Genomic DNA, 23618 nt, shown 5'->3' with positions numbered 1-23618 from the left:
CAATGTGGCTGACTCTTAACTGTCCTCTGAATGGCTTAGCAAGCCACTCAGTTGTTCAAGGGCAATACATACCAGCGACGCCCACATCTCGTGAACGAATATTAAAAAAATGGTGCCACAAAAAGGAAAATGTTTTATTCTCTAGCAGTGCCATTACTCATGCTTCATAAGCACAAAATACAACTAAAAAAAATGAACAGCATTCCTGTGAGTCTGTTTAGCCAGCATTTATATTTGGACAAGCAGTATATGATAGAGTGCCAGACAGGCTCGGCTCATTACTGCATTTGTCACTCTTTGTCATCTGGAATGAGGTGGAATATATTAAGTTAGAAATATATCAGACCAATTATAATTTTACTTTAAATCATTAAAGTGTCAGTCTTAGCTCAGCGGGTAGCGCTGTTGCATTTGGGTCAGAGGTTATGGGTTTGAAGCACCAATCCAAAGACTGTAGAACATAATTTAGACTGACACTTCAGTGCAGTGTTGAGCGAGTGCGGCATTCTTCAAGGTCTGCCTTTTGGATGAAATGTGAGGCCCTGCTGCCTCTCAGATGGACATGGAAGATCATATGGCACTAGTTGAAGATGAGCAGGGGAGGTATCCTGGACAAAAAAGAATCCCTTAACCAACAACATGAAAGCAGATAATTTGGTAATTTATCTCATTGCTGTGTGTGGGACCTTGCTGTCTGCAAATTGTCTGCCGCGTACCCCCTACATTACAACAGCAACTACACTTCAGAAGTACTTTATTGGCTGTGAAGCACTTTGAAATGTCCTGAGGATGTAAAAGCTGCTAAAAAAATGCAAATTCTTTGTTTCTATTAAAATACCTTTTCATGGGATGTTGTGCATTGTTTTCCTACTTCAAAATACAATTATAGTATGAATTTGTTTAAATAAAATTAAACATACCATGGAAAAACAAAATTATCACACCAAAGAATGAAACATTCGGCATGAAATGGGATTAGAAAATAAGTTCAAACCCACAGATTTTTAATAATATACTTGAAGCATTGAAACTCAAAGCATATTTCATATATGTTTTAATGAAAAATACAGAGGCACGTAAAAATATTTTTAAATTGATAGACAAGAAAAACTTCACTGTTTAAGAGGAGCAATCAGATATTTTGGTATAACATCCTTTGATGTATCTAATTTTGAAATAAAAATAACTCTGTTTATAATCTATGTCATTCTTTTGGACTGATATTGCTCCTGACAATATTCTAGGTAATTCATGTGGAGAAAAACACAAGCGCATATTTCATAGGCTGACCTGTAACATGGGGCGATTTAAACCCTACTCGTTCAGCAGAAACCTGGCAGGTGGGCAGTTAAAATCACCCTGGCTCTTACCTGTCTGAAAGTTGCCATGATTGCAACATCTGCAATTTTAACCTGTTCTTCTGACCAGGGATATACGCCTGGAACCAACAGGGTACTTATTTACATATACATGTTGCAGCGTTATGACGTCATTGAGACCTGACTGCAACTTTAACTCAGGCTTGAGCGGGAAATCCACCTGGAGGTAAAATCGGGGCCATTTGACTCCAATGTTGGCAGTTCTGTTGGGGAAAAGGAAAGGAAAATAACTCTACAATAACCTTATAAACAAAAGCAAAAAACTACAGTTGTAAATCTGAAACAAAACCAGAAAATGCTGGAAACCATCAACAGGTCGTCAGCGTCTGTGAAGGTTCTGATGAGAAGAGGTCCACACCCGAAACATCTCTGCACTTGCCACAGATGATGTCTACCTACTGACTATTTCAAGCATATACTGCGATGGCGGTTGCAGGATATAGTCAAGTTTGTGCTGCGCAATGCGGTACGTGCTGACATGAATTGCACTGTGCTGTGGTATCGTGTACTATAGCAACCGGGGATAACCTCCGGGCTGTCATGCACTGCTGTCCGGGCTTTGCCCTGCCCCGTGCCGGACCTTGCCGTGTTGTGTTGACTGACGCGCGGTGGCGCGATGACGTCGCCGGCGCGCGGTGCCCCGGGCGTTTTGTTTTAGTGGAGCGCAAGAGGCTGTCAGAGGAACGGCCGCGTCCGCGCGGCATCGGGGAGAGGGAGCGCGAGGAGAGAGAGAGCGAGCGGGACCGAGCCAGCCAGTGGGCGGTGGAGTTCGCTCTCAGGGACCAGCGTTCGCCGCCGAGCCTCGCCGCACTGCCGGCATGTTAGCGGGCAGCTGCTGCTGCGCTTTGGGTTCAGGGGCACCTGTTCCCTTGCGCTCTCAGGCTTCTCCTCCTCCCGGCGTGACAGCGGCCGGCTGAGAGCCCCCCGCGGAGGTCCGTGCATTGATTTCCAGGAGCAGTTGTGTGGTGGGGGGGTGGGAGACAGATCGTTTTTCAAACAGCCGCCTCGCTCGTTCTCTCTCATCATCTGCTGCTGACGGTAAAACATGATGAAGACCGAGGCTTCAGGAGAGAGATCGACCCTCCGCAGCGCCTCGCCGCACCGCAACGCTTACAGGACCGAGTTTCAGGCTCTCAGAACCAGCTTCGGTAAAGCCGCGGGCAGCGCGGGGGCGGCGGCGGTCGCGGTCGCAGGGGGCGATTCAAAGGCGAGGGGAGGCTCAGAGAAACCGCCGCCGCCGCAGCACCCGCACCCGCAAAGCCGGGGAAGGAAATACGGCTCCAATGTTAACCGGATCAAGAACATGCTGTTCATGCAGATGGGCATGGGGCCGGGCGAGGACAATGGGGCTTCTGCCCGAAGCAAAGGCGGTAGAGGGGCTCCCTCCTCCCCGCACCGGCGAGTCCGAGCCCGGGATGTGGCGCAGGTTGCAGCCGGCGCTCGGGTCAAGCTGGCTTCCAACGTGTCCGATCGGACGAGTCGCATCGACTCCAGGCGGGACGGCCCATCGACCTACTCCAAATTTTCGGAGACTCGCAAGCTCTTCGAGCAGAGCACACGCGAGTCCGCTGCCCCTTCCCTCCAGGGCTCGCCCAAAAGGGAGAGGAAGGGCTCCCAGGATCAGCTGCTGGACGAGCTGCGGGGGATCGATGGCCTCCGCTCGGCAAGAGGCAGCACCGAGTCCTTGGACAGCACCAGCCCCCGAGCGGAGACCGTGTCGCCCACCGTCAGCCAGCTCAGCGCCGTCTTCGAAATCACCGAGCAGCAAAACCTGGCGGCCGGCGAAAGTGAACAGAGCGCCTCTGCCCCATCCACTCCGTCTAAAATATCTGAACTGCTGAACGGGGAGCAGCAACAGCAGCAGCCGGATTCCAGAACATCCGCTATTCAAGGACAATATGGGATTTATTTTGTGAACCAAGATGCTGCAGGTTCACCTAGGACAAGTGAAAAACAGCAAAACATCGCAAGTCATGCGACATTGCCACCAGAGACCGTAAAAACGGAGGTTTCCTTTAGCCAGAGCAGTGCCGAGGTGAGGCAAACTAAACAGGAGGTCCATGAAGGTGTAGCCGATCATGTTGACCAACGGGGGCAAGGATCCACTGCGGAAGATAGCGATGATTTTGGGAAGCACGTAAATATTGCTGTGGACGTGAAGCAATCCAGTATTGTTTCAGACTCTCTAAAAAGGAGCACTGCTGGAGCTGAAATACCGTCAGGTAAACGAGGATCAACAGCAAGTGAAAATTCCTCCGAGGAAAGTACAGCTGAACATTCTAGGACTCCAGTCATAAGTCGATCAGCTGACAAAAGTAGCGAAAAAGAATATCCAAAAACAGAACCTGAAGTTCAAAATGTGGAAAATGAAGGTTGCAGTGTGGAATCAGGAGATGAAGCTGGTTGGGAGCAGACTTATGAGGACTCCGAGGAGCAAGTGGATAGCGATGAAAATAATTATGAACCAATTGTGGAATGTACAGAAGTAACCGGATTGTCCGATGAAGATAATATTCCAGCCAAGAGGAAAATTAAATTCAGCACAGCTGCCATAAAAGTAAGTGAATCATTAATCAATGCATTGCAATGGCTAACCATGTTATGGCACACCTTAACAAGTAAACCTATAAGTAAAGTATTCTTTAGAAATGTAGTTGACATATCTTTAAAAATGTTGCAGAATAACCAATATCTATAATAATGATTTGTTTTAACCAGATGTATAGATGTAAACAGAATTCGTTATGGCTTTTAAAAAAAACTGAATTGAGTCAGAATTGCAGTGTGAGCTGATGTAAAGGAATACCCCATTTGGATCATTTTCATTGCAGTTACTGAGCAGTGAAGCAAAAATACAAGTTTTTCAATATGATGTCTATTTCACAAGCGAAAGAAATGACAGTTTGTGGATCAGTGGATGTAGACGTAAATCATGTTACATTGCTGCTGTAAATGGCAAGGTACAGCATGATAACATGGGTGGAATACAGGAATCCTGGCTTGCAATGTTTCTGGAAAATACAGCCGTCTCTTGGATTATGATGTAATTGTTCTACAGTTATAAATAATTTGGTTTTGACTTTTGCAAGACATTCCCTGAAGTATAATACTAAATGCTTGATGAATAGATAAAACGTCATTTTCTTTCTTGCGAATGGATACATTTTAAATTTTTTCTCTCGCAATCTTCTCAAAGAACAGCGTGCGTGATTGGGTAGTTTATTTCTGCCCTTGCAGGAAAGGTAACAATAAGGACTCGCTGCGTGAGCCGTTCAGTCCATACAGTCCCCAGTGCGTAACGTAGCAACTGCACTTGCCCCTACAAAAACAAACTGAAATATCATCAGAATGTTGAAAAATAAATTTAAAATAACTAACATTAGTTCATAAAATGAAAAAAAACTCTGACGGTTATTGCCCCCTGAAACAAATCAAAAAGGGAATCCAGACGCGTAGATCATAATGCTGGGCCTCGTTCTAGTACTAAATAACTAAGCGTGACCAAAATGACCACTAAACTTCAACCTCAAGAAACATCTACATGAATTAACAAATATAAAACCTGATCTAGCACTAAACATTTACATGAATTAAATTCCTCATACTGTATAAATCATCAATTTTTCAAGCTAGTCTCAGCTGCTCACACCATACACAATAACAACTTGTATTTATATGGCACCTTTAACACAGATAAACGTTCCAAGGTACTTCACAGAGCCTCAGCCAGACAAAAATAGAAAAGAAAGACTTACTTATATAGCACCTTTCATGACCTCCGGATGTCTGAACATAACGTAAGAACATAAGAATTAGGAGCAGGAGTCGGCCATATGGCCCTTCGACCCTGCTCTGCCATTCAATAAGATCATGGCTGATCTTCAACCTCCACTCCACTTTCCCACTCAATCCCCATGTTCCTTGATTTCCCTTGACTCCAACATTCTATCTATCTCCGCCTTGAATACTCAACGACTCTGCATTCCCAGCCCTTTGGGGTAGAGAATTCCAAAGATTTACAACCCTCTGAGTGAAGAAATTCCTTCTCATCTCTGTCCTAAATGGCCGACCTTTTATCCTAAGACGATGGCCCCTAGTTCTAGACGCTCCAGTCAGGGGACGCAACCTCTCAGCATCTACCCTGTCAATCTGAAAGTGCTTTACTGCCAGTGAAGTACTTTTGAAATGTAGTCACAGTTGTAATGTATGAAACGTAGCAGCCAGTTTGCACACAGCAAGCCCCCACAAACAACAATGTGGTGATGGCTGCTGAGCCAAAAAAGATGAGAGGGGTGACCAAATGCTTGGTCAGAGGTGGGTTTCAAGGAGGGCGTTGAAAGAGGAGAGATGGCGAGGTGTAGGGTTTAGGGAGGGTATTCTAGAATGTGGGACAAAGTGAGGAGAGATGCGCAAGAGGCCAGAATCTAAGGAATGGAGAGTTGGCGGCTGGGTGTAGGGTTGGAGAATATTAGAGATTGGGAAGGGCAAGGCCATGAATAAATTTTAATATGAACCTGAGATTTTTAATTAAGATTTTGGGTAATTAAGAGTCAACGTAAGTTAACAATGGCCGGAATGATAGGGGAAAAGGGCTTGGTGCAGCATAGGATATGGGCAACAGAGTTTCGGATGAGCTGAAGTTTAGAGTGTGCCGTAGATGAGCATGAGGATAGTTGAGTCTGGAGTTGACAAAGGCATGGTTGAGGCTTTCATTGAAGGATGGACTGAGGCAAGGGTGAATGTGGGTAATGTTAGAGGTGGAAGTAGGCGGTCTTTGTGATAGGGAACATATAGGGTCAGAAACTCAGCTGAGGGTTGAATAGAATGTTGAAATAGCAAACAGTCTGATTCAGCCTAAGGCATTGACCGGGCAGGGGGCTGGAATCAGTGGTGAGCATATTGAGTTTGTTGCTGGGGCTGAAGGCGAAGGCTTCAGTCTTCCCAGTGTTTAAGGGGAGGAAATTGCGACATTCAACACTGCTAAATAATCTGACAATCGAGACAGCGGAGAGATAAAGTTGGGTGTTGTCAGTGTACATGTGGAAGTTGACCTTGTATGTCTTTGTTGACCAGGGGTAGTCTGTAGATGAGGAAAAGGAGGAAGCCAAGAATAGATCCTTGGGAGACTCCTGAGGTAACAATGTGGAGGTGCAAATAGAAACCATTGGTAGAAATGATTTGACTTTGATAGGATAGCAAAGATTTGAACCAAGCAAAGGCAATCCTACTGAATTGGATAACAGAGGAGAGGCTTTGGACAAAGTTGGTATATCAAAGGATGCAAAGAGGTTCAGTTGGACGAGGAGGGATAATGCACTGTCAAAGTGCATGTTATTTGTTATTTTGGTTAGTATTGTATTGATGCTGTTGGGGGTGGTGGGGGATGGAAACCTCAGTGGAGGGATTCAGATGGGGTGGCAGGAGAAGTGTGCACAAATCTGGGAGGTAACAGCACATTTAAGAATTTTGAGGAGAGAGTGACGATGATGGTTTTGCAAGGGAGGGGAATAGCATCTGGAGAGGGTACCTTTTAAAATGTCAGCTAGCATGGAGAAGGGAAGTTGAGTGGTCAGCAGTAGTTAAAGGAAAGTAGTTAAAACCATAGAAGTTTGTAGCACAGAAGGAAGTTATTTAGCCCATCATATCTGTGCCGGTTCTCTTCTAGAGCAGTCCACAACTAATCTCACTGCCCTACTCTCGCCCCATAGCGCTGTATCTTTCTTTACTTCAAATGTTCATTCCAGTTTCCTTTTTAAAAGATATAGTGGTATCTTTGGGGATTACTGGGTGAATGTTCAGCTGTAGTGACCCAAGGCGTTTTTGTACATATGAAGCATTATCCAGTTCACATCATGATAAAAAGTGCCAAACATTGTTAGAAAAACATGTTTGAGATGTTTTAGCAAGGAGATCAGACCCAGTTGTATCTGATGCCTTTGATAAAAATGGAGAGGGAAATAGAAAAATAAAAATAAAAACCCTCACCAGTTGTGACTTTTTGATAAATGCGAAGATAACAACTTAAAGTGCACCTGTACTGCAGAGTGTAGGGACATCTGAAGTACAGAGCTCATGGGTGCATGCAAAATCCCTGGCAGTGCTCTGATTAGTTAAGACAGGTGTTGTTACACATGCTGATACAGTATTGCTTGTGGAGTAGTGAGTTGCCATATGTCTAATCAGTGCCACAAACTCTGCTGAGCCTTTCTATGAAGCAGAGTCCTTTTAGTGCCTTCATTCTTTGAACAGCTCTGAAACTTTATGGTCTCATGGAAAGGCTGGTTTCTCTACCAAAGTTTTAGAATTATGTAAGAGTCATGGGTTTCAACTGGTGAGGTTTTTTTTTGATTTTTCTATTTTCCCTCTCCATTTTTATTGTCCATCACACATTATTTACTGAACACTCCTGTAGTATTATCTGTATGCAGTACTTTGGTACCATGTATCCTTTTTCTCATGGAGCCCCTTGGATCTTTTTACTATATAAAATTCAGCATTCTGAAGTTAATATAATGGTTTTGTAGATGTTAAATGATTAAATGTGGAAACGAAGCATAGGCATTATCTGAGAAGCATTATAATGTTTGCTGTGGATTCAATATAAATGTTTCCACATTTTGGGAAATTTATAGACTGCACCAACTGGAATTTCTACCCATTGCAGATTCTTGTAATGCTAATGGATTTACTTTTCATATCAATATATTTTGACAGGAGTTGGCTTTTTGGAATGAATCCTTATCTCGCACAGCTGTCATACCGTTTCCAGATATCACAACAACATTAAGTAGTATTTTGAGGTCCTGCAGGCAGATCTTAGGGAGCTAGGAAAGAGATTAAATAGCAGGACCTCCCAGTGCCACGAGCTAATGCGTATAGAATTAGGAGGATAGCACAGATGAATGCGTGGCTGGTGAGATGGTGCAGGAGGGATGGCTTTAGATTCCTGGGACATTGGGACCAGTTCTGGGAGAGGTGGGACCTGTACCGGCCAGACAGGTTGCACCTCAACAGAGCAGGGACCAATGTCCTCCTGGGGTGGGGGGAGTTTTCTAGTGCTGTTGGGGAGGGTTTAATCTAATTTGGCAAGGGGATGGGCACCAGGATGTAGCATTAGAAAAGAGAAACAAGGTGCATAAAGGATTGGGAGAGACAGATAACACTAGAGTAAGAAATAGTAAGCTATTAGGTGGGGTCAAACTAAGAGAAAATACGAGAAGGTCTAAGATAGGTTTACTGTGCATGTGTGTAAACACATGAAGCGTGGTAAATAAGGTTGGTAAGCTGCAGGCGCAAATAGCCACATGGGAATATGATGATGTGGCGATAACTGAGACCTAGCTCATAAAAGGGAAGGATTGTGTACTAAATATTCCTGGATATAAGGTGTTCAGGAAAGAAGGAAAGAAAGGAAGTGGGATGGCAGTATTGATTAAGGAGAATGTTACAGTACTGGGGAGTGAGGATGTCCTGGAGAGTTCAAGGACAGAATCTATTTGGTTAGAGTTGAGAAACAATAGAGGTGCCATTACATTACTAGGTTATTCTCATATATATATATATAGAGGAGCAAATTTGCAGGGAAATTAGAGAGGTGCAAGAACAATCAAGTAGTGATAATGAGGGAATTCAACTATTCTAATATAGACTGGGATAGTAATAGTATAAAGGGCAGAGAGGAGGAAGAATTTCTGAAGTGTGTTCAGGAGAACTTTCTTGATCAGTACATTTCTGGCCCATTGAGGAAGGAGGCATTGCTGAATCTGGTTCTGGGGAATGAGATGGATCAAGTGGAGCAAGTGTCAGTAGGGGAACATTTAGGGAACAGTGATCACAGTATCCTAAGGTTTAGATTAGCTATGGAAAAGGACAGGGAGCAATCTAGAGTAAAAATACTTAATTGGAGGGAGGCCAATTTTGGTGAGTTGAGAATGGATCTGGCATATGTAAATTGGAATCAAAGATTGGCAGGCAAAACTGTAATGGAACAATGGGCTGCCTTTAAAGAGGAGATGGTTCGGGTACAGTCGAGATACATTCCCACGAGGGGGAAAGGTAGGGCAACCAAAGTCAGAACTCCCTGGATGATGAAAGAGAGAGAGAGGATAAGATGAAGCAGAAAAAGAGGGCACATGACCGATGTCAGGTTGGGAATACAAATGGGAATATAGAAAGTTCAGAGGGGAAGTGGAAAAGGAAATAAGAGGGGCAACGAGAGTGTGAGAATAGGTTGGCAGCTAACATAAAAAGATAATCCAAAAGTCTTCTATTGGCATATAAATAGTAAACGGGTCGTAAGAGGAGGGATGGGGCTGATTCGGGACCTAAATGGAGACCCATGCATGGAGGCAGAGGACATGGCTGAGGTATTAAATGAGAACTTTGCATCTATCTTTACCATGGAAGAAGATGCTGTCAGTCATAGTAAAAGAGGAGGTAGTTGAAATGCTGGATGGGCTAAAAATTGATAGAGGAGGTACTAGAAAGGCTGGCTGTACTTAAAGTATTTATTCAATCCATAACAGTGGATGAGCTAAGAGCACAGGTAGATACTGAGGAGTATGACGTTATAGCCATTACAGAAACATGGCTGAAAGAGGGGCAGGTTTGGCAGATCAATATTGCATAGAAACATAGAAATTTACAGCGCAGAAGGAGGCCATTCCGGCCTGTCTTGTCCGTGCCGGCCGACCAACAGCCACATGGCCCTGGTCAGCAGCCCTAAAGGTTACATATAAACCTATGAACAATGACAGAAAGGCAAAGAGCACCTAGCCCAACCAATCTGCCTCACCACAACTGCGACACCCCTTATATTAAAACATTCTACACTCCACCCAACCGGAGCAATGTGATCTCCTGGGAGAGGCAAAAACAAGATTAAAAACCCAGGCCAATTTAGGGAGAAAAAAATTCCTCTTTGACCCATGCAGGCGATCGAAACTAGTCCAGGATATCACTCTGGCCGTATTCTATTCCCTGCAGTACTTACCATTTATATCTGCTCCGTTCAACAAAAGGTCATCCAGTCTAATCCCAATTACCAGCTCTAGTAACCCTGCAGGTTACGGCACTTTAAGTGCCCATCCAATCATCTCTTAAAAGTGGTGAGGGTTTCTGCATCCACCACTCTTCCAGGCAACGAGTTCCAAATCCCCATAACCCTCTGCGTAAAGAAGCCTTCCTCAAATCCCCTCTAAACCTTCCACCAACCACCTTAAAACTATGTCCCCTCGTAATAGACCCCTCCACCAATGTCCAGGCCCCTCAATATTTTGTACACCTCAATGAGGTCTCCTCTCAACCTCCTAATTGTATTATACAATTTAAGCAGAACCTCCCTGCTCATATATTCTATGCCTTGGCCAATAAAGACAAGCATTCCGTATGCCTTCTTAACCACCTTATTCACCTGGCCTGCTAATTTCAGGGATCTATGGACAAACACTCCAAGGTTCCTTTGTTCATCTACACTATTAAGTGGCCTACCGCTTAATGTGTATACGCTTTCCTTATTAACCCTCCCCGAGTGCATTACCGTACACTTTTCCAAATTAAATTCCATTTGCCACTGTTCTGCCCACCTGACTAGTAGATTGATATCCTCCTGCAGTCCATGATTTTCCTCTTCATTATCAACCACACAGCCAATTTTAGTGTGACCTACTCCTGCACCTATTTTCTATGTTTCTAAATCCGTGCTGACTGTCCCTAATTAATCCTTGCCTTTCATAAATGTAGATTTATCTTGTCCTTCAGGATTTTTTCCATTAATTTTCCCACCACTGAGGTTAGGCTGACAGGCCTGTAATTACTTGGCCTATCCCTTTCTCCCTTCTTAAACACGGGTACCACATTAGCATTCCTCTAGTCCTCTGGCACCATGCCTGAATCCTCTTTTGCTTTGCTCAACAGCCTGTGATGCATTTCATCTGGGCCTAGGGACTTAGCCACTTTCAAAGCTGCTAAACCCTTTAATACCTCCTCTCTCTCTCTGTTTATTTCATCTAGAATTTCACATTCCTCCTCGCTAGCAGTATCTGCATTGCCCCTTTCCTTTGCGCAAAGTATTAATTAAGAACCATACCCACATCTTCCGCCTCCACACACAGATTGGTCTAAAAGGCCCTACTGAGTAGTTAAAATTGCATTGATTCCTCATTGGGGAGTTTTCAGACAGTCTTTGGCAGAGGTTGGAACAGCCTTATCTGACTCTCTAAACGCAATATGGTATTTGCTTTTTTGTGCTCAGAGTAAATCATTTTTAATATTCATTGGAAAAGTAAGAGTGGTAGATGTAATTGGAGACAAGGGTGTCTCTTTATATAGATTTTCACAAGGTTGAAAGGATGAAACCCTATTCACTCAAAGGAACATTACGCTTAATTTTGAGAGTGGAAACTCATACAATTAACAAATGCTGTTCTGTGCACCGTTTTCCTAACTAACCGTAGTCGTAGTTTTAAAAAAAAATTGTTGATACCATCTTTAGAATGCGTCAAATATTTCACTCCTATTATGGAGAATTGAAGTTCCTAGATCTCATCAGGGAAATTTTCTGTTAGCACATTAAATTATCATAGATGAAGAAAGATAGCTTAATTTACTGAGTATAAGAACATAAGAAGTAGGAGCAGGAGTAGGCCATTTGGCCCCTCGAGCCTGCTCCGCCATTCATGGCTGATCTGATCTTGGCCTCAACTCCACTTCCCCGCCTGCTCCCCATAACCCTTGACTGACTCCCTTATCGTTGAAAAATCTGTCTATCTCCACCTTAAATATATTCAAAGACCCAGCCTCCACAGCTCTGAGTAGAGAATTCCAAAGATTCACAACCCTTTGGGAGAAGAAATTCCTCCTCATTTCTGTTTTAAATGGGCAACCCCTTATTCTGAAACTATGCCCCCGAGTTCTAGTTTCCCTCACTAGGGGAAACATCCTCTCTGCATCTACCCTGTCAAGCCCCCTCAGAATCATATATGTTTCAATAAGATCACCTCTCAGTCTTCTAAACTCCAAAGAGTATAGGCCCAACTTGCTCAACCTTTCTTCATATGAGAAACTTCTTCATCTCAGGAATCAACTTCGTGAACCTTCTCTGAACTGCCTCCAATGCAAGTATATCCTTCCTTAAACAAGGAGACCAAAACTGTATGCAGTTTGTAAGTTTATAAACTAGTCCACTTCTGGAAGACTTAATAATAATTATAATAGCAGTGTTACAAGACAAATCAGATAAATTTGACACTGAGCCACAAAAGAAGAAATTAAGGCAGATGACCAAAAGCTTGGTTAAAGAGGTAGGTTTTAAGGAGTGTCTTAAAGGAGGAAAGAGAGGCGGAGAGGTTTAGGGAGGAAGTTCCAGAGCTTTGGGCACAAACAGTTGAAGGCACAGCCACCGATGGTTGAGCAGTTATATGAGGGATGTTCAAGAGGGCAGAATTTGAGGAGCGCAGACATCTTGTGACGTTGTAAGGCTACAGAGATAGGGAGGGGCAAGGCCATGGAGTGATTTGGAAACAAGGGTGAGAATTTTGAAATTGAAACATTGTTTATCTGGGAGCCAGTGTAGGTCAAAAAGCACAGGGGTGATGGGTGATCGTGACTTTGTGCAAGTTAGGACACGGGCTGCTGAGTTTTGGATGACCTCAAGTTTGCATAATGTAGAATGTGGGAGGGCAGCCAGGGGTGAGTTGGAGTAGTCAAGTCTAGAGGTAACAAAGGCATGAATGAGGGTTTCAACAGCAGAAGAGTTGAGGCAGGGACGGAGGCGGGCAATGTTACGGAGTTGGAAAAAGGCGGTTTTAGTTATGCTATGGATATGTGGCAGGAAACTCATTTCAGGGTCAAATATCACACCTAGGTTGCGAACAGTCTTGTTCATCCTCAGATTGATGCTAGGGAGAGGGATGGAGTCCGTGATTAGGGAACGCAGTTTGTGGCGGGAACCAAAGATAATGGCTTCGGGCTTCCCAATATTTAATTGGAGAAAATTTCTGCTCATCCAGTACTGGATGTCGGACAAGCAATCTGACAATTTAGATGCCAAGCAGAGGTCGAAAGAAGTGGTGGAGAGGTAGAGCTGGGTGTCGTCAGGGTATATGTGGAAACTGACTTGACCACTTTTGCAGACTTGTGTATTGTAAATGGAGGAAGGAAAGATTTCTTAATCAAGTTATGCAAGGTTTGTACTAAAGGGTATAGTTTTTAATCATGGCAAAAATTACGTGATGTTTTAGTAGTATTTGTTTGCCTTGTATTTATCACACAGTTCTTTGCCAGATTAAAATGATTATTCTTTTTGGCAGTCTCTGTAAGCCTTGTTTTGAAATATGAAGAATACATTCATGCATCCAGATGTTCTATCTTTTTCAAGAACCTGCTGTAATTACTCTAGCAAGTAGCTAAAAACTAAGTGAAAATATTTCTGATGCATTAAGTATACAAAAGTTGTTCCGTGGCGCTGTACAACTTCTTAGGTACAGTTATGTTTGATTACGCGTAGAACACTTTTATTTTTTAAGTATATTGAAATTCTTTAAGTAGGGCAGTGAATGGTTTTGTGTTTATGATGACCCATTAATATAATTAAAATATTTTGTAAAGCGAAAGTTTTGGAATTCTTTGATTGGAAAGGGTTAAAATTTGATGTTACAGTTTTGTACAAATAGAATCAGATTTGCAACTGTTTCCACAGATTAAAATCAAGTGAATTTGAACACAGTGCAGTATACTGGTAATTTGCAAGCTTGGTCTGAGTGATAATATTTCAAAGGACAAAATTTTGCCGAGAGTTTAAGAAAATAAGCTAAGAACATAAGAAACAGGAGCAGGAGTAGGCCATACAGCCCCTCGAGCCTGCTCCACCATTCAATAAGGTCATGGCTGATCTTCGACCTCAACACCACTTTCCCGCCTGATCCCCATATCCCTTGATTCCCTTAGAGCTCAAAAATCTATATACTCAATGACTGAGCACCCACAGCCTTCTGGGGTAGGGAATTCCAAAGATTCACAACTCTCTGAGTGAAGAAATTTCTCCTCATCTCAGTAATAAATTGCAGACCCCTGATCCTGAGATTATGGACCCTAGTTCTCGACTCAAAGTCAGGGGAAACAGCCTCATAGCATCTACCTGGTCAAGCCTTTTCAGAATCTTGTATCTTTTAATGAGATCACTGCTCATTCTTCTAAGCTCCAGAGAATATTGGCCTATTCTACACAATCTCTGCACATAGAACAACCCTCGCATCCTAGGATTCAATCTAGAGAACCTTTTGTTGATATGGTTTTTGTTGAATTTTATAAAGAACTTCTGCACATCCCATCAGCGACCATATGTAGTTAAATTAGGTCTTGTTTGCTGTTTACAGGTTGGTTTGGTGCAGGTTTCAATTTGGTTAGCTGATATTATCATCATGTCTCAGTTGGCTGCACTTTAATCTCTGAATCAGAAGGTGTGGGTGCAAGCCTCACTCCAGGACTTGAGCACATAACCGAGTCTTTACTGCAGTACTGAATGGAGTATTGCAGTATCAGAGGTGCTGTCCTTTGGCCGAGATATTAAACTGACACCCTGCCTACTCTGTGCTGGCAGTTTAGGTGAACTTTAAAGATTCCATGGTACTATTTGAACAGGAGTAGGTCATTTAGCCCCTTAAGCCTATTCGGCCAATCAATTAGATCATTGCTGATCCAAACTCTCTATGAACTTTTGTTCCATATCCCATTATACCCTTATGCAAAAACATCTATCGATCTTGGTCTTGAAAATTTAAATCGACCTAGCATCCGCAGCCTTTTGTAGTAGCGAGTTGCAGATTTCTGATACCCTTTGTGTGAAACAGCGCTTCCCGATTTCACTCCTAAATTAGTGCTAGCCCATTTTACAATGTTCTGGATCCCTCCACCAGAGGAAATAGTCTTTTTGTATCAACCCTATTGAATCCCTTAATCATTTTAAATACCTTGATTAGATCACTTCCTAGCCTTTTCAACTCGAGGGAATACAAGCCAGGTTCATGCAACCAATCCTCATAATTTAACCCTTTAAGCCTTGGTATCATTCTAGTGAATCTGCTCTGACCCCTCCAACGCCAATATATCTTTCCTGAGGGTTGATGCCCAAAACTGAACGCAGTATTCCAGCTGGGGTCAGACCAAGGTTCTGTACAACTGAAGCACTGCTTCCTTAGTTTTGAATTCCAATCCCCTTGAAATAAAGGCCATTTCATGAGCCTTTCTGATGACTTTTTGTAGCTATGCACTAGCTTTATGATTTGTGTACATGAACGCCTAAATCCTCTTGCTATTGAGAAAATATTTTGATTTGTCTTTCTCTGATCCAAATTGGATGACCTCACATTTCTCCACATTGTACTCCATCTCCCATAACTTTTCCCAGTCACTTAATCTATCTATGTCCCTCTTTTTTTTAAAAATTGATTCATGACGTCGCTGGCAAGATCAGCATTTATTGCCCATCCAGAATTGCCCTTGAGAAGGTGGTGGTGAGCCATCTTGAACTGCTGCAGTCCATGATACTTCTTTGTAGTGGTTTGGTGCAACTGAGTGGCTTGCCAGGCCATTTCAGAGGGCAATTAAGAGTCAACCCACATTGCTGTGGGTCTGGAGTCACATATAGGCCAGACTGGGTAAGGACAGCAGTTCCCTTCCCTAAAGGACAGTAGTGAACTGATGGGATTTTGCGACAATCTGTTTTATGGTCACCATTACTGATGTGAGCTTTTAATTCCAGATTTATTTAATTAATTGAATTTAAATTTCCCAGCTGCCGTGGTGGGATTTGAACTCGTGTCTCTTGCTCAGTAGTCCAGGATTCTGGATTACTAGTCCAGTAACAAACAAAACCACTATGCTACCATTCCTTTGTAACATCCTACTTCCATCCACACATCTTACTTTGGCGCACCTCCTAACTTTTCCATCTGCAAACTTGATATATAACACAATCTTCATTCATCCAAGTCATTGATACATATGGTGAAAAGTTGAGGCCCCATACAGAGAGAGTTCCCTGTTTTCTGATTGACAACAACCCTGTCCCCAATCAACACCAGCAAAAAACAGATCAATTTAGTTTTTCATCTCAATGCATTTACACTTCAAATTAATTTATTGTATATGAAGTGTTTTAAAATGTTTCTAATAGATGCAATTAAGTGCTAGTTGCTTGTACTTCACGTCTTTCAATTTCTTGTACACTTTTTTTCATTCAAGTTCAAAAGTTATTTTCCGAATGCGTCTATTTGTGCTAACTGAATTGCAGCTGTTTCTCTGAATTGGCTCTCCATTATCACATGATCTATTGTTGATTGGTCCCCTTGGAGGATAAGGCCCACCCTGAAGTTTCTCTGGAATGTATGACTGGAACCTCCCAGCCTAATTTTGCACATTGTAACATGATCCATTTTGAATTCAGAAGTCAGAAAGGACACATCCCTCCTCCAGCCAAAGTGCCTTATCCCAGCACAAGTGCATGACCTTATTTCCCCCCCAGACTGCCACCATAGATGGGGCATTGTTTATGGATTATTAACAGGTTTATTGGGTATGAAGTGAATAGTGACAGTGTCGTGACTTCTGGATTTCATCCATTCCAACGATGTCCCTTGTAGGGGGTTGTAAGAACATGATCCGTCTTCCTGGAGTTTCCTCTCTCCCCTCCGATTTCCCCCTCCCCGACCCCCCAGGCATTCTCGTTCTCTCGCTCGCTCTCTCTCTTCCCCCTCACCCCCCCCGCACTCGCGCTCTCTCTCTCTCTCTCTCTCTCTCTCTCTTCTCACCCCCCCCCCCTCCCGTCCTGCATGCCCTCTTCCCCCCTCCATCCCATGCGTGCCCTCACCCCACTCTCCCCCTCTCCCGGTGCTGCCCAGGCCTGCAGTGGCGGCAACGTGGTGTTGCGGGCTGCTTGGAGGTTCGGCACATTGGAGGCAATGTGGTCGGAGGATGGATCGGCGCTGTGGATGTGTGCATGCGCAGAAAAGGATTAGTTGAAATTGCGCTGCGGGGGGGGGGGGGGGCAGCTGGGGAGTGGAGTGAAATGGAATCGGAAACTATTTGTCCTAACTCTCGCTTCTACGCATGTGTCAGGAGATACATGCGCAGAAGGGAGATTTTGTACAAATAGTTACTCCATTATTTTCCATACAAGTTCATAGGGACAGCGGATAGGAAAGAAGGGAGCAAGAGGTTCGTGAGTGCCTGGTAGGACAAACTGGTGGCACGCTGTTGTTTTATAAACTTACTGCAGATGTAGAATCCTTGAATACAAATTAAAAAATTGGCATCTAATTCACTGATTCATTCCCTCATACACACCCCTCGTACATATTTTGGTAGTTATATTTGTAGAATTGCATCTCCCTTTTGCAGTGTAAAAAGAATCTGGGCGAATGTGGGTGGCCATGGGATAGCATTCCCATCCTTATAACTCAATATTTAATGATGAATGTTCTGTATGTAGAACATTAGAAGATTAAACATGTCATAATATTTCACTTCAGTTTCTAGTAATGGTTGTTTTGGAAATTTGCAGCAATCTTTGCCAACACAGAGGCTTCCTTCTCCGATGATATCCTGACTTGGTGCTCACGTTAATTCTAAAAGCTTCCTTTTGTAACTACTTTTGCTGGAACCAGTGCAGCTAACTTTTGTTAGTTTTTGACATTTGTTAGCATTTCCTCAGCAATTACAGTCCTTATCAATTCTTATAATTAGAAAAGGAGAGAAATTTAAGTGAGAACAATATACATATGCACCTGTACCTCAAAATTACATTCATGAGTTAAACATTGGGTCACCAGCAATTTAGTTGCTGGTAGTAATTAATGTGGATGGATTATACAGTTCTCTATATATTGGATCACTGGGTACTTTAATTGCTTGAGTCAGGTAAGTTTTTCTGGCTAAAATTCTTTAGGTCTTTGGTAATGAATACCTGGAGATAGAAACATCAGCATTTTTTGCAGTTTCTCATGTAAGCTGTAGATTCCAAGTTAAGAATTTCAATGTGTGGTAAGGTTGGGCACAGATATTCATGTGTACATTTTGCAGTATTGAGCACAAGATTTAAAGGAACAATCATTTTTTTTTAGTTTTGCTACTGTGATGAACTGTTCATTCAGAGCTGGGGAATTATTACATTATTTTATTTTGATCACCAGTTATGCTCATCAGTTTTTTTGTAATAGTAATTCATCTTACTGATGCAGTACAATAGTTAACACAGTACAATGTGATTTCTCTAAGAAACACTTCTAATCTCCATGATATATGTTTATAATGTATGGTATAAATAGAATTTATAATGAAGAACCATGGGATATTATATTCTATTCGTGACTCATGATAGGGGAGACAGGGAGATCTGTCTCTATTTTTAATATCTTTCTGATATTTGGGTGATCGCATTAAAGTTGTACTACAATAGTTGGCCGAGTTGGGAGGCAATGCCTTATTCATGTGAAAATACATTTTCGATTGCAAGGCTTAATAAAGATTGCTTGTATTTTCTTGAAAATAATCAATTCAAGCTAAAGAGGTTGATAATAAATGCAAATAGAGTTGTGTCTAGCATCTAATCGTAGTTCAGGAAACCATCACTTTAATTTCATAAGCTATGTTCAACTGCCCACGAGTTAGAGGCTGGAGACCCCATGGTAGCTAAACAAAACCTTACTTATAAATTTCAAGTTACAGATGTTGGTCTAGTTGGTCTATTACTAATAGTGTTAATGAAATGTTGTCGGATGATTAGGCGGTGATCCATCCAGCAGTCGTCAGCTCCTGTCATGGCATGGGTGATGCGCACATCCTTGCGATCCCTGGCTCGGACGATGACATAGTCGAGCTGGTGCCATTGTTTGGAGCGAGGGTGTTGCCATGATGCCTTGTATTTGTCCCTCTGTCTGAACAAGGTGTTGGTGATGACAAGTTCATGCTTTAGACATTTTGTTAGGAGTAGGGTACCGCTGGAGTTGGCTTTCCCTACCCCCTCTCTGCCAGTCACGCCTCCCAGGAGGTCTGTGTCCTTGCCGACCCTGGTGTTGAAGTCGCAGAGGAGGATCAGTTTGTCGCCCGTGGGGATGCAGGTCAGGGATTTTTCGAGGTTGGTGTAAAAACCCTCTTTGGCTTCATCTGTTGCATCGAGTGTTGACGTGTAAGCACTGATGACTGGCACACTGGTTCCGGGATAGGGTGAGTCGAAGCGTCATGAGGCGTTCGTTAGCCCCGCAGGGGGAGACTTTGAGGCGGTCGACCAGCTCGTTTTTGATGGCGAAGCTGACTCCATGGAGGCGGCGTTCTGCCTCTGGTTTCCCTTTTCAGAAGAAGGTGTAACCTCCACCTTGTTTCTTGAGCTGGCCTTCCCCTGCCCACCTTCTCAATCTTCCTCGCTACCATGCTGCACCTCACAGTTGACAAGCTCCCTGCTGGAGTGGAACTAAACTACAGAACCAGTGGGAAGCTGTTCAACCTTCGCCGTCTCCAGGCCAGGTCCAAGACCACTCCAACCTCTGTCGTCAAGCTACAGTACGTGGATGACGCCCGAGTCTGTGCACACACAGAGGCTGAACTCCAGGACATAGTCAACCTATTTACTGAGGCGTATGAAAGCATGGGCCTTATGCTAAACATTAGTAAGACAAAGGTACTTCACCAGCCTGTCCTCGCCGCACAGCACTCCCACCCGCCCCCCCACCCCTCCGCCATCAAGATCCACGGCGTGGCCCTGGACAACGTGGACCACTTCCCTTATCTCGGGAGCCTCCTATCAACAAGAGCAGGCATTGACAACGAGATCCAAACACTGCCTCCAATGAGCCAGTGCAGCCTTCGGCCGCCTGAGGAAAAGGGTGTTTGAAGACCAGGCCCTCAAAACTGTCATCAAGCTCTTGGTCTACAGGGCCATAGTAATACGCGCCCTCCTGTATGGCTCAGAGATGTGGACTATGCACAGTAGTCACCTCAAGTCGCTGGAGAAATACCACCAATGATGTCTCCGCAAGATCCTACAAATCCCCTGGGAGAACAGACGCACCAACATTAGCGTCCTTGACCAAGCCAACATTCCCAGCATTGAAGCACTGACCACACTTGATCAGCTCCGCAAGGCAGGCCACATTGTTTGCATGCCAGACACGAGACTCCAAAAGCAAGCGCTCTACTCGGAACTCGTCCACGGCAAATGAGCCAAAGGTGGGCAGAGGAAACATTACAAGGACACCCTCGAAGCCTCCCTGATAAAGTGCAACATCCCCACTGACACCTGGGAGTCCCTGGCCAAAGACCACCCTAAGTGAAGGGAGTACATCTGGGAGGGCGCTGAGCTCCTCCAGTATTGTCGCCGAGAAATCAAGCGCAGGCAGCAGAAGGAGCATGCGGCAAACCAGGCTCCCCGCCTACCCTTCCCCTCAATCACTGTCTCATCTGTGACTGAGACTGTGGTTCTCATATTGGACTGTACAGCCACCTAAGAACTCATGCTAAGAGTGGAAGCAAGTCTTTCTCGATTCCGAGGGACTGCCTATGATGATGATGAAATGTTGCACCTTAAAATATATATGCATTTTTGTATATCGAGATTTAAATTAAAATCTTCTATAATGAAATATGCGACATTGATTTTCCACTGCTTTCTAGTTTCAAAAATCTAACTTTTAGTTTATAGCCAAAATTGAAAGGTCTAATAGTGTTTTGCTATTTGACGACTAGGAGAATATGAGTATTGTTTTTTGATACAGCACAGAAGGAGGCAGTTCAGCCCATCGTGCCTGTGCTGGCTCTTTGAAAGAGCAATCCAATTAGTCCCATTTCCCTGCCCTTTCTCCATTGCCTTGCAAATGTTTCCCATTCAAGTATTTATTCAGTTCCCTTTTGAAAATTATGATTAAATCTGCTTCCACCACCCTTTGAGGCAGTGCATTCCAGATTAGGACAACTCGCTGCGTTTAAAAAAAAAAAGTAAAAATAAAAAAAAAATCCTCATCTTGCCTCTGGTTCATTTGATAATTACCTTAAATCTGTGTCCTCTGGTTACTGACCCTTCTGCCACTGGAAACAGTTTCTCCTTATTTACTCTATCAAAACCATTCATGATTTTTGAACACCTCGATTAAATCTCCCCTTATCCTTCTCTGCTTTTAGGCAAACAACTTCCTGCTGCACCACTGCTTAAGCCACGTATTCATCTGAGCTATCCTGCGATTCCTACTCTGACTAGCATGTGGCACTGGTAGCAATCCTGAGATTACTACTTTTGAGATCCTACTTTTTAATTTAGCTCCTAGCTCCTTAAATTCGTCTCGTAGGACCTCATCCCGTTTTTTTACCTATATCGTTGGTACCAATGTGCACCACGACAACTGGCTGTTCACCCTCCCTTTTCAGAATGTCCTGCACCCGCTCCGAGACATCCTTGACCCTTGCACCAGGGAGGCAACATACCATCCTGGAGTCTCGGTTGCGGCCGCAGAAACGCCTATCTATTCCCCTTACAATTGAATCCCCTATCACTATCGCTCTCCCACTCTTTTTCCTGCCCTCCTGTGCAGCAGAGCCAGCCACGGTGCCATGGACTTGTCTGCTGCTGCTCCCCCCTGATGTCTATGCACCCCCCTGTAATGTATGATTGGTCATTTATACAGAAAAGAAACTGGCCATTCGGCCCAACCAGTCCATGCAGGCGTTTATGCTTCACTCGAGCCTCCTCCTGTCTTTCCTGATCTAACTTTATCAGCATAACCCTGTATTCTCTTCTCCCTTCATATGCTTATCGAGCCTCCCCTTAAATTCACCTATACTATTGACTTCAACAATTCCCTGTGGTAGTGTGTTCCACATTCTCACCACACTCTGGGTAAATAAGTTTCTGCTGAATTCACTATTTTATTGAAGAAAATAAGAAATAGGTGCTGGAGTAGGCCATTCGGCCTCTCGAGCCTGCTCCACCATTCAATCTGATCCTGGCTTCAACTCCACTTCCCTGCCCGCTCCCCATAACCCTCGATTCTTTTATCATTCCAAACACTGTCTATCTCCACCTTAAATATATTCAAAGACCCAGCCACCACAGCTCCCTGAGGCAGAGAATTCCAAAGATATATAACCGTCTGAGAGAAGAAATTTCTCCTCATCTCAGTTTTAAATGGGCGGCCCCTTATTCTGAAACTCTGCCCCCTAGTTTTAGTTTCCCCTATGAGTGGAAATATCCTCTCTGCATCCTCATTATCTTATAAGTTTCAATAAGATCACCTCTCATTCTTCCGAACTCCAATGTGTCTAGACCCAACCTACTTAACCTATCCTCATAAGTCAACTCCCTCATCTCTGGAATCAACCTAGTGAACCTTCTCTGAACAGCCTCCAGTGCAAGTATATCTTTAAATACGGAGACCAAAACTGTACACAGTACTCCAGGTGTGGCCCCTAGTTCTAGATTTCCCCAACGAGGGGAAACATCATCTCTGCATGTACCGTGTGAAGCCCCCTCAGAATCTTATATGTTTCAATAAGATCACCTCTCATTCTTCTAAATTCCAATGAGTATAGGCTCAACCTGACAACCTCTTCAATCTCAGGAATCAACCTCGTGAACCTTCTCTGAACTGCCTCCAATGCAAGTATATCCTTTCTTTAAATAAGGAGACCAAAATTGTTTGCAGTACTCCAGGTGTGGTCTTGCCAATGCCCTGTACAGTTGGAGCAGGACTTCTCTACTGTTATACTCCATCCTCCTTGCAATAAAGGCCAACATTCGATTTGCCTTTATGATTACTTGCTGTACCTACATGCTAACTTTTTGTGTTTCATGTCGAAGAATCCCCAGATCCCTCTGTACTCCAGCATTTTGTAATCTTTCCCCAATTAAATCATTTGCTTTATCATTTTTCCTACCAAAGTGGATAACCTCACATTTTCCCACATTCTAGTCCATCTGCCAAATTTTTGCCCACTCAGAGCCTGTCTATGTCCCTTTGTAGATTCTTTGCGTCCGCCTCACAACTTGCTTTCCCACCTATCTTTGTATCATCAGCAAACTTGACTACGTTACACTCTTGTTCCTTCATCCTAGTCACTAATATAAATTGCAAATACTGAAGGCCACAGCACTGATCCCTTGGCACCCCACTATTTACAGTTTGCCAACCTGAAAATGACCCATATATAAGAACATAAGAACATAGAATTAGGAACAGGAGTAGGCCATCTAGCCCCTCG

At 43.6% G+C, this 23618-nt stretch overlaps 1 protein-coding gene across 6 annotated transcripts in view; it reads left to right on the top strand.

Annotated features, from left to right (window-relative positions):
- Positions 1 to 2052: 2052 nt before the first annotated feature.
- Positions 2053 to 23618, top strand: part of ppp1r9a (protein phosphatase 1, regulatory subunit 9A) — a 424704-nt gene continuing 403138 nt past the window's right edge. For all 6 annotated transcript variants that reach the window (XM_070881066.1, XM_070881067.1, XM_070881068.1 and 3 more), the window contains exon 1: positions 2053 to 3936. In XM_070881066.1, the coding sequence (XP_070737167.1) occupies positions 2425 to 3936 (1512 nt within the window). In that variant the 5' untranslated portion in view covers positions 2053 to 2424. The remainder of the gene's footprint in view (positions 3937 to 23618) is intronic.

Source organism: Pristiophorus japonicus, chromosome 5 (assembly GCF_044704955.1).
Source record: "Pristiophorus japonicus isolate sPriJap1 chromosome 5, sPriJap1.hap1, whole genome shotgun sequence".
Classification (NCBI taxonomy): Eukaryota; Metazoa; Chordata; class Chondrichthyes; family Pristiophoridae; genus Pristiophorus; species Pristiophorus japonicus.
The sequence above is the reverse complement of the archived record's forward strand: the minus strand, read 5'-3'. Positions and strand labels throughout refer to the sequence as shown.